Raw genomic sequence first — 12,131 nt, 5'->3', positions numbered from 1 at the left:
CGACGTTCGCTATGAAGCTTCTTGCCGTTGGGTGCCGAGTTTTTTATTGAAAGACTTAGCTGCTGTCAGCAATGGCACGGACTCCACCTTAGTGGTCCTCGCGATTGGCTTAGAAACTTAGAAAACACTGTGCGCTGCATAATGCCGGTTCCTGAAAGTCAGCTTCGCCTCTGTACAGAAATGTTACTTGGTAAAGCTTACGGAAAAGTATTGCAGTGAAGCATAACAAGCGTGGGAAGGGGCTATTGCCACGGAACACAGTATGTATTCCTTAATTATACACCCGGGCACCCGGTATTTCCTGTCAGAGTACGAGCACCGGTATGCCTAATATGTGCACCTACAGGCCTTCAGAGCGTTTTCACGTGCCTGTGGTGGTTTGAGCCCCTAAGGGCAGTAAATGACACGCATTTATTTTTTTCCAACTGGCCGATTTTTCGCACATTTTCGCGGCCCCTAGGGAGTTCGAAAAATCAGTCGTGGACTGTGCAATTGATCAAGATGCTTCAAATGGTCCTTGGGGCGAACGAGTGGCGGAAGGCGGACAAGAACAGAAGTGACCTACGCATTGAGGAATAAACGAGAAAAGAAGCTTGCTGCCGCCGTTTTGAAGGAGCTTGAGCTCAAAACAAAGTTTTGGCTTATGCCGAGATGCACGTGTCCCTCATCGAAACCAAAATAAACTCTTTAAAGCAGTGAAACACAACACTCGGGCGTCGTGCGCGGGCTGAGAGTATGTTAGGACTGTTAAGGTTGACTTACGAGCTGTTGAGAGAAAATCTCAATTGTGACAGAGTTCGGGCCTCATCCCACTGAGGTTGCTATCAGTTGATAGAAATAGCTCATATTAGAAAATATTTGCTTCTATATCCATCTCCTTTTTATTCGTATTTGATAATGTCCGACCCCATTTGCAATTTTTTTCGAAGACACTTTATTTGCTGTGCATTTTACTAACCCCTGCCTTCTATTCTGTTTTTGAATAACATAAACACTGCTCCTTAGTATTCAAATTGGATTAAGTCGCTTTGTTATTTTTTTCATGCGCTTACTAGAGAGTAACAGCATCAGGCGGTATGGTTTCAGTCCGTCTTGACATAAAACATAGTTCTGCATCACTCAGGGAAATTTGCAATGGCACTCAGGGAAAACCTGGAAAACTCAGGGAATTTGGAAATGTCAACCTGGTAGACACCCTGATACAATGTGCAAGTGAGAAATCGGTGTGCTATGTAGTGTGGCGCAAGGGTCGCGTCGCAGGTAGACAATCAGACATGGGCACCCTCACAAGGACCTTCTTCACCCTCATCTGCCCTCTCTACCCGCCCGCGCATCTAAGCATGAGGTTGCGGGATCAAATCGTAGCCAGATTTTCATGTAGGTACGTCAAATGTTGCCTGGTGGTCAAAATAACCGAGCCCTCCACTGTGGAGTGCCTCACAATCAAATTGTGGTTTTGGCACGTAAAATCCCAGAATCTGCCCTCACGTTGTGAGGGAGGGTGCAGCAATGATGCGAGGTTAAATGATAAAAAGGCGATTCATATTGTACAGGAAAGTCCCTCTGATCTTATACATGGTGGATTTAAAGCAACTTTTTGAAGTGCGCTGGCACGAAGTCTCCTTAGCGCAGATGTACATAAATGCCCCACCTGAAAGTTCTGACAAAAGTCATAAATGACTGCTGATGTTAGCTGTGGTTAAGGCCATTGAAAACCAAGCCACTGAGTGACTGCAACTTTTTGCGGTTGCTCCGACATTTGTATTTTTCACTGGTAAGCACACTCCTTTATCCGAAGTAAACAACCTGGAATTTATCTTGTTCTAATTAGACAAAATTTGAGGTTAACGATTTTCAGGTGCTGATAGTATTACATACCTGCCAACCCTCTCGATTAGCCAGATTTTTGACTAAGCTTTCCGATTGTACGATCACTGTCTTATATCTCCCGAAAAGTGGTCTCTGTTTGCGCAATAATGGTTTTTGCGAAACCGGCACTGCGGAATCTACAGCCACATCGTAGTTGTCAGCATCACCAACAGCGGCAGCACTAGCACCATCGGTATCATCGACTAAGCAGCCGACTACGGTGCCTAGTAAGCTGACCAAAGCCAGAGCCAATGTTGCTCTTGCATTTCATGCATGTCTTTCTCCACTGTGCATCTTGTTGCTGATGCTTGTGTGTATGATTAGTGTTAGCTAAGCTGTCTGTGCGATGCACCTTGTAAAGTTAAAATCCTCGTGTGCTTGATGCCATGGCGCTATCAAAGCCCATGAAAAAGTATTTGGAGAAGTTTTTGCGATCTTCTGAATTTCCATGCTTTTTGACATCAAGAAGAGAACATTTTGCATTTTGTACGACGTGTGGATGCGATGTCAAAGGTGACTTGAAACTGCGGGTTTCCACGGCGAAGCATCAAAGCTATGTTCACACCGCTGAGCAGCAAGGCAACATAGTGAACTTTCTCCAGAACAAGTGCGACGAGATTCCTCGTCGAACACAGCCTACACCTTAATGTTATCGACTACGTTGGGCCTCTTCTACGGAAAATGCTTCCGAAATGCGGCGAGGCGAAGCACTATAGATGTGGACACAACTGAAGAATGCGTACGTGGCGAACCTGAAATTTATTTCACAAGCATCGCTCTCGAGTCTTTATTCAGTTTCCTCAGCTGCTGCCCCGAGATTCCAATGAATCTGCTGAAGACGCTTTAGATGCTCTCGAAGCTGAGTTTGCCACACTACAGGCGTAGTCTCCCAGAGGACATTTGAATGAAGAAAGGTGGGAAGTGCAGTGGTCTGTGGTTGGAAAAATTAACACTGATAGAAAACATGTTTCACCAAGTTGCTAAGGTGATGCTGGATTTACTCGTGATACCGCATAACAACGCAGAGTGCGAGATGATTTTTAGCACGGCGCGAGAAACTAGGACTTAGTTCCGTTCAGCAGTGTGCAACACCACCCTCCAAGACCGGCTACTAGTGAAGGGCCGTCAGTCTGGACCATGTTTTGAGCAAAGCTACTCCGACAAATTTTTGAAGTGGGCGAAGTCTGCTACTGCAAGGTCCTGAAAAGGACTCTTCCAATACTGCCTTGAACAAAACGCCCCCCAGTCCCACTGGAAGTTGCAACAGTGAATGCAGCCTCCACCACCACCACCCCCCCCCCCCCACCCCCCCCGTTGGCGCAAATAAATCTATTTTTTATGTCGCCAGATTGGCAGGTATGGTATCAGTTGACATATCAACTAAAGGAAGCATCAAGATGAAAAATGTGGCGGTAATATAGCTGGAGCTTGTCTTCAGTACAACCAAAATTAGTTCAATGATAGTCGAGCGACATTAAACATTTGGCTTAAGCGTTTTGGCACATTGTAGAGCTGCCACACTGATTCTCAAGAATAAGCACAGCAGAATAGTTGAATAGATTAACACGTAGTTGGTTAGTTTATATTCATGAATTCCAACTAATATTTTCCATTCTCCGTGTTTAATCCTCACGTTCAGCACACTTGACAGCAAATATGGTTGTTGGCAGTGTCACTGCTGGAATTACGCATCTGCACTTGCGAGGTGCTACCCAGAAGTTATGGGAATTTGAAAACCGGGAGCAAACAGTGGTACACATTTCCGCCACTAGATTTAGCTTAGCAGTATGCCTTGCGGATGAGTGTACTCGACTTGCATCTAAGAAGTAGTGTTTTGCGAAGTGTTGTTTTGCAACGCAATGCTTCACTGATTTGGCGCGTACCTTAGCAACCAATATGGCAGGCTTGCATCAAGTTTTGTTTTAAACATGGCAAAACTGCGGCTGAAACTCATTGTATGCTAGAGGGTGCTTTTGGAGTTGGCACCATGAGCCAAAGTGGGACGCTCTTTTATGGCAGAAGAATAGCGGAAGTTCGTAAGGCTATCTTTGGAAATCACAGGATTACTATAAGGGATGTCTGTGACATTCTAGGATAATCGTAATCATAGTTACGCGAATTTTACCATATGTTTTGAACAATAGGCACACTGGTGCAAAATTCGTGCCAAGACTGCTCAGTGGCAAACAAGCTGCACCGTGTCTCTGTACGGAACGGAAGCAACAAGTCGGAGACAATCCCACCTTCTTCTCCAGTGAAATAACCAGGGATGAAACATGGGTTTATAGCTACGATCCTGAAAACAAATGGCAGTCGTTACGGTGGAAGTTGCCAAATTCTCCGTGGCCGAAAAAAGCATGTCGAGTTCGTGGCAATGTGAAGTTCATGCTTTTTTTTTTTACCTACATGGAATTGTTCACAAGGAAGCCGTAGCTCCTGGACAAACTGAATAGCGAGCTTTACTGTGACATTGAGGCACTTATGAAAGCATTCATCACAAATGTATGGGGAAGTGGAAGAGCAACTGGCTTCTTCACAACAACGCGCCTGCTCATACATCACTTACAGTTTGACAGTTCCCGATTTCCTAACAAATCGCAGTACTTTAGCACCCACCTTATTCGTCTGACATCACCCCTTGGGACTTTTTCTTGTACCCACCATGGACTCGAGCGAGTCGGACAAGGACAAGTATACTGTGGTAGCCACAAACCAAAATTGCATGATAGCGGCATCGGCCAGGGCAAAATCGGTCAGCACGGCAGAAGCCGCAGCGATTGCACTTGCAATAAGGGACGCAGAGAACAGGGGCTTGTCTACAGCCATACTCACAGACTCAAATCGCCTGTCGCCTGTATCTCTCCGGGACGGCGCCGCGCTTAGTAATAAAAATTCTGGGGAATCAAATTACCAGATTCCACAACCCAGGGTTCGCACAGCCCCTTGAAACCCTTGAATATCCTTGATATTGACAGTATAAGTTCAAGGGCCCTTGAAACTACTTGAATACCCGTGAGCTCCTTGTAATCCTTGAAAATCCCGTGGGATTTGTTCAGATAGAGAAAATTAACGACGTACCTCTGCAAGTCACGCTGATTTCAAAGGCCCTTTCGCTTACGAATGCCCATGTAAACAAGCTGCGTTGACTAAAGGGCAACATCAAGAAGTTTCGGTTTTAAATCCCGCGGCCCCTACGTCGTCTGGCAACTAATATGCATCGGAAATCGAATCCAATCCAATGCGAGGCATATCGCTCGGTCGGTTATAGTGCCTAGAATATACTCTAGTGCACCGTCCACCGAGCGTCTGCAACGCGCGACGTTGGCACGGGCAGTGATGCCTGCCGCCGCGGGCCACCAGACGGCGATGCCTGTCGGCACCATGCTAAACCGTGGGGAGTTCGACTGGCGTTCATTTGCGATGCGTTGATTGCAATGCGTAGTTCAGTTCGCGCCTTGCTGCTGCTTTCGTTGCAGTCATTTCTTCTTGTGAGTGGGTGTTTTGCGTCTATGTGTGCGCTCATCTGTCAAAAGAAACTTTAGACAGGTCGCGAAAGTGCGATTTCCCAGACAGAGACGTGGAAAGAAACGGCTCCTCTCATTACCCAGCGCGTCCACAGACCCCGAATGTGTCGCGGATTGAGACAAGAGCATAACAGAGGCAGATCGCCGGGCAAATGGGGAGGCTCGCGTCGTGTCTCGCCTGAAGTCCGCCCAAGCCTCAGCATGGTTCGGCACAGTCTCTTAGTGCAGCGCACCAAGCGGCCGGCGGCGGCAGGCGTCACTCTCGGTGCTACCGCGACACCCGCGCTCGGCGCACTAGTGAGTGCTCTCTTAGGCGCTATAGTTGTCTGTCGGCCTCGTGCGCGCCATTTCAGTGAAGTTCGCGTTTGCTTTGTGTGTTTGCTTTGACAAGATGCCAGGCGGGAAGTGCAAGTTTCAGTCTGCGTGGCTGCAACATACGGACTATCGTCACTGGGTAAGACCGGAACCAAGCGATCCTTATCGAGCAAAGTGCGCAATATGTCAGAAGACGGTCGACATTGCAACGATGGGGGAATCTGCCTTGAAGAGCCACCAGAAAGGCGCGAAGCACCGATCTAAAACTGCAGCAGGTGAGGGCTGCTCATCCGTCGCAAGTTTCGTGCAAGCTGGAAATCTGACGTCCGCGGCTCCTTGTAAGCGTGAAACCACGGAAACTTCCTCTCGGGCTGCGACACTTGACGAAGACTGCAGAAAGCATGATTCCGTGATCGAAGCCGAGATTTTGTGGACGATGAAAGTTGTGTCGTCACACTACTCCTACAGCTCCAGTGGATCCATTTCTCAGCTATTCCAAAAGATGTTTCCGGATAGCGAGGTCGCAAGAAGCTTCACTTGCTCCGAGAAAAAATGCGCGTACGTCGCGTGCCACGGTCTACGCCCATTTTTCACTTCGCAGGTACAACAAATGATGGAGAAGTCTGACAATTTTGTTGTGCTTTTTGACGAAACCTTGAATGAATACCTGCAAAGAAAACAACTTGATGTTCACGTCAGATTGTGGAACAACTGTGAGGTGACAACCAGATACCTGACTTCGACATTCATGGGTCACAGCACAGCGGACGACCTTATGCAGAAATTGACGGAAACACTCGCGTCTTTTCCCATGAGCAAGATTGTGCAGCTCTCGATGGACGGCCCGAATGTCAACTGGAGTCTTTTCAACAAGTTGCAGCAGCACATGAAGAATGACTTTCAAGTTCAGTGCTTGGATATTGGTTCATGTGGCTTGCACACAGTGCATAATGCTTACAAAGCAGGAATGCATGCGACGAGCTGGCCAGTCGACACCTTTCTGTCGAGCTTATTCTCACTCTTCCATGATGCACCGGCCCGCCGTGAAGATTTTGTTGAAGAAACAAGGAGCAAGCTGTTTCCACTTCCTTTCGTACCCCACCGTTGGGTCGAGAACGTGCCAGTACTGGAGAGAGCCCTGGCTATGTGGGAGCATTTGAGGCACTACACCGAAGCAGTGAGCGACCATAGGCTACCCTTGCCGAAATGTAGAGCGTATGAGAACGTCAGTGATTTTCTAAAGGACCAGCTTGCACTTGCGAAACTGAACTTTTCCCTAAACGTTGCAATGGTTGTGCAGCCTTTCTTGACTGTTTTTCAGAGTGATTCTCCAAAGACATTTTTTTTAGCGAAAGAGCTTGAAACTGTCTTGAGGAGCCTCCTTGCAAGGTTCATGAAGCGCACGGTGTTGACAGAAGCCACGAGCATCACGAAACTGCTGCGAATTGATGTTCATGATACTGCCAATTACACGTCACTTGAGAAGGTGGACGTTGGACGAGTGGCTGAGAAGATCTTAAAGAGCGGAAAAGCGAGTACCAAGTGTGTCTTTGAATTTAGGGGTGAGTGTCGGAAGTTCATTGTGAACATGATCCTGAAAATCATGGAGAGAAGTCCTATTAGGTACCCTCTGGTTCGAGGGTTGTCATGTTTCGACCCCAGAGAGATGTCAAAGACAGAAATGTGCCTTGGGAAGCTGAAAGTTGTTCTTAACTGTTTAATTGACAGCAAGCTTCTTTCTGAGCACAAGAGGGATATTGTGTGTGCACAGTACATTCAGTTCTGCCAAGAAAAACGGCATGAACTGCAAAACTATGAAAGAGACCAGGAACGCCTTGACGTTCTCTTCGTGCGCCTTTTGAAACATGACCCGGCGTTCTCGATGTTGTGGGAAGTACTGAAGGTCCTTCTCTTGCTTAGCCATGGGCAGGCGTCAGTAGAAAGAGGTTTCAGTGTAAACAAGCAGATCGCGGTCGAAAATATGGCAGAGCTCTCGTATATCTCACAACGAGTCATCTGCGAGGCCGTGAAAACCCACGGTGGGCTGCTTAACGTTCCGCTGTCGAAAGAATTGAAGTCATCAGTGCGCCAAGCCAGGCATAGGTATGCGTTATACATGGACGAACAGAAGAAGCAAGCTGTAGCACAGCAGGTAACCTTGAAGAGAAAAGAACTCGAGCTAGAGCTACAGAGCATGCAAGAGAAGAAGACAAAGCTCCAAAAAACTCTTAAGTGCTTGCAGGAGTCAGCGGATCGCTTTTCGGAAGACGCCGAAGCAAAAAATGACTTGACTTGTCTTGTCAAGGCCAACAGTTTCCGTCGAACAGCCAAAGAAAAAGAAGCGGAGATAACAGCTCTTGAAAGAGAAATTAATGCGAAAATAGGGCTCCTTTCCTAAGTCATGCGAGGAAATAAAATTATGCTAACACTCCTTGAATTCTGCCTTTTTGCATCCTTGAAATCCTTGAAATGTCCTTGAATTTTCAGCGAAATATTGTGTACGAACCCTGCCACAACCTCACTTGGTGCCCCGCACACGAGGTCATGGAGGGTAACACAATGGCGGATTGGCTAGCTCTCATACTAAGCATCCAAGCTATGGATCAACTGAGTGACGAGCCCCCCTCTACACTGCGCGACATACTTGAACACCGGAGAGAGCAGTGGAGGCAATATGGACAACTGCACCCAAAGTTAAACTGCCAACTTCAAACATGCACATACCCAAAGCTACATACACTCATCCGTATTCACCACACACGATACAGTGACCATGGTGCAGTGACACCGCAGTGTTACCGCACATCACGTGGGTATTGCCAGACCGGCACATATAAACTCCACAAGCCTTTATGAACAGACTGACACACAAACTGCAAGCCTTTAACAGGCAGTGGTAGGTGCGCCTTACGGACGAGGATCAGGATAGCCATGGCTACTGGCTCTCCTGGACCAAGCCCAGCGAGGCGCTCACGCCAGTGGAACCCAGGACTAGGCGCCACAACCACGGAACGTTGAGTCTGAAAGTATGTCGGTTTCGCATTGTTAAAGAGATCCAGTTAGAATCACAAGCGATCCTCAACACTGTCACCTGGAAAGTTCCACGAATGCATGGAAATCACAAATAATGTGGCAGAAATACTGGGATCGGTGTATACATGCTCAAGGGGACTACTTTCAAGGAGGCAGTGCTCGTTAGGCATTGTGATCATTTTTTATGACCGGATTCGCAGAACTTTTATGTAGCACCTAATATGGTACATATGAAACTACGGTTCATTTCGTGGACCTAACAGGCCAAAAAATCTTAGCACCTAGTGGTGTCTAACACCTCGAAAAACCCTGCAGCTATCTGAGCCTCCTGCAGTTCTGTTGTAAATTGTGGATAAGTGGCATCACAATTTCAGCAGGGATAACTTGTTTGACGCAAGCCTTCATTAGTACAGTGCTAGAATAGAAAGGACTATCTATCCCTAACTGCCAAAAACACGTGCCACAGAAACAAAAGTGGGCATCGCACGCATGCACAGATTTCGTATATTCTTTAATCATCCCGTTTGTACATTTTCTTTTGACAAAATCAATCCAGCACTGCCAAGGTCGAGCATCATATCTGGTTGTAAGACATGAACAAGAGATGAGGAAATGCATATAATACCCCAACCACTGGCACGCATCGGCAAGCTTCGGCGCGCGTCTGCAAGCGAACGCTTCGTGTTGGTGGGAGGAAGAGGGCATGCAACCACTGGACAAGCTTTGACGCGCACCGAAGCTTGCTCCTTGTCTGTGGCACACTGTTGCTGGACTATTTTGTCTTCATTTGTCAAAGTCCGGCCTAAAACAGCCTGCTGTAAACCAAGCTTGAAACAAAACGTTAGTGATCTGTATGCATTTTTAGATCCAAAAAACACGTTTGAATAATAAATATACGCATGCCGAAAGTTTTTTTTTTATGTAATAGAGCACAAAATATCGACATCAGCCCTCGCACGTCTGTTGCAAGATAGCTTTGCTATCACCTGCACGATGATGCCATATATAAAAAACTTGTACCATTTCATTTTTTGATAGCTCATTGCACATCAAACTGAACGAGGCGTGCAAGGTATCACTGAGTGAGTGAGTGAAAACTTTTATTGAGTCTTTTAAGAGTTTCGCGGTTACAAGGTCTCCGTCGTCTTCATCTTCTTGGCGCTGGCGACTTGAGACTTCTCTTCAGCAAGGGTGAGCCCCTATTCCAAGGCTGCACTAGGGCCCTTTGGGCCGTGAGCTCGCTGCTGGTGAGCCGACTTTCCCATTGCTCCGCACTCGGGCCTGCGAGGGGGGATACGCAGAGACCTTGAACTTGTATAGAGGAACCAGAATTAGATATCCGCCACCACACAAAGCCCTCGCAAAGGAGGAAGCAACCAGCTGGCGCAGACTACAAACAAACTCCTTCCCCAACTTACACGTGCTCAATAAAATGTTTCCGATACAATACAGGGCCACCTGCCCTTGGGACAAAGGAACGACAACACAGTCGTGCAAACAATCACAAGGGCATTTATTGCACCTTTCATAGATCAATGCCAGCTAGCCAAGTTGCTATGCCCAAAACATGCCGATGGGCGCTCGACAAATCTAGAAGTCCGACTCACCGCGACCGGATAGCGAGCGAATATGTTCGCCCCATGCTGGATCCCAACGCCTGGTCGTTCGCGCGTACTGTCACTCGAACGGTGGCGCATTCCAAGGCGGCCACGCGAGACGGTCTCGCAGAAGCATGGGTCGGCGCACGCGCGGCACATCCGTCCCGCTCGCTGTCCCGAATCCAAGCGAGAGCGCCTTGTCTTACCCGCACCCAAGTAACCCCACAGCGGCGCGACATTCGTGCCATCTCTCGCACCGCGCTTTTACCACTCCGACCGCCGCGGGCGCCAGGCCACGCGAGCCGTGCGGGGAAACATATCGGGATGCGTGAGAGTCGCGCATCCCCACAACCTACACTCTATCACATCACCTGGGAGTGCGAACGCAACAAAGCATTCCACAAAGTATCACTGAAAAAAAATCTGTGTTGGAAATATTGTCACGTAGTAGTGACGGTAAATAAATAGTGCAGACTGAGTCGCAACTGCAGCGGCGATCAAAGTCAGCAATCGCCAAAAATCTCATCTGCGGGTCAAGCGCGTCGGTTGGCATACATCAGTCGTCGAAAGTTGCAGCGTATTCGCTGGTGCCCGCGCGTGTTCTAGAAACTACAATTCATGTCGCGTATGCAATCAAATTAACAAGGTTCGTAGACAACAGACAGAACCATCGATAACATTAGAGAAACTTCCGATACGTTCAGGCGCATCCTGCACAGAGCGACGGTTAACATTTCTTAGCCGGTGAAATAGGGTCACCAGATACAGATAAAGCATCTGTGACAATATAATTATGCTTGTTGGTGCATGAAAAACGTGAAAAAGTGGGTTCTGAGAAAATCGGCAAAAAAGAGTTGAAACACCTGCAGCACTCACAAAAAAAATCTAGAATGTATAAAATTTATGTAATTCGTAGCTTGTCTCCCCCCAGATTCTTGATTCTGTCAAATCTAACCCATGGAGCACCTCTATTATTCTAGGTCGTTTTGATGCATCAACACCGCATCTGGAGGCCTTCACATTGAGTACTGCTACAAAACATTCTCACAGTGTAGGGGCCATGCTTTATTCTAACTGGTTTTCACATGTCAAGTTTGTCTTTACATTAATGAAATGACATACCGTCAGATAATACAAGCTTCAGTCTTGGAGGGTTTTAATAGGGGTCTTTCGTTGCCCTTTGCCAAGTCGTACTATTGAAGCACTTATACGAATGTATGGGAGCACCTCATTTGCATAATATAATATATAAACAGGTTATTTCCGCAATTTATACACTTCGTCACCGCAAAAAACATTGCAGTTTATTGTTTTCAGCCTGCTATGATGTTTTGACTGATAAAGATGTATTCAATGTGTCCTGCGAGGCACGCAATAATTGCTGTGGTATATTATTTTATTGCGCAACAGTGGATACAGTAGCCAGCCATTATTAAAATTCGGAAGAAATTAATAGCACAATTCATATGATCAGGCACATAGCATATTATTGCCCATTTTTTAATTGCACGAAAGCTACTGCACTGAAATAACATACTAGTACATACTTAAAAAGCATGATATTATAGTATGATAATAATCAATCATTCAAATGTTCATTGTAGTGCCCAGGAACAGCTAGAGAGCCTTTGTACTGGTGTACTTAACGAGTGCTATGTGAGGCTAAATGTACAGAAAACATGAATGTGGTAGACAAAAAAATGCAAGATAGAGAAACAAATAGGGAATAAAAGAAACAAGGAAAAGTAAAAGGGAGTTGTTCCTACGTGATTATCTACAGATACACAAAACA

At 46.7% G+C, this 12,131-nt stretch overlaps 1 protein-coding gene across 1 annotated transcript; it reads left to right on the top strand.

Moving 5' to 3' along the window:
* The first annotated feature begins 4,531 nt into the window (after positions 1-4,531).
* Positions 4,532-8,208, top strand: LOC140219138 (uncharacterized). Its single transcript, XM_072289027.1, has 2 exons — positions 4,532-4,621; positions 5,716-8,208. The coding sequence occupies exons 1-2, from the start codon at positions 4,532-4,534 to the stop codon at positions 8,104-8,106; spliced, it is 2,481 nt and encodes an 826-aa protein (XP_072145128.1). The 3' UTR covers positions 8,107-8,208.
* The last annotated feature ends 3,923 nt before the right edge of the window (positions 8,209-12,131 follow it).

Source organism: Dermacentor andersoni, chromosome 6 (genome assembly GCF_023375885.2).
Source record: "Dermacentor andersoni chromosome 6, qqDerAnde1_hic_scaffold, whole genome shotgun sequence".
In the NCBI taxonomy this organism is placed as follows: domain Eukaryota; kingdom Metazoa; phylum Arthropoda; class Arachnida; order Ixodida; family Ixodidae; genus Dermacentor; species Dermacentor andersoni.
This window is presented reverse-complemented; position numbering and strand designations above follow the sequence as displayed.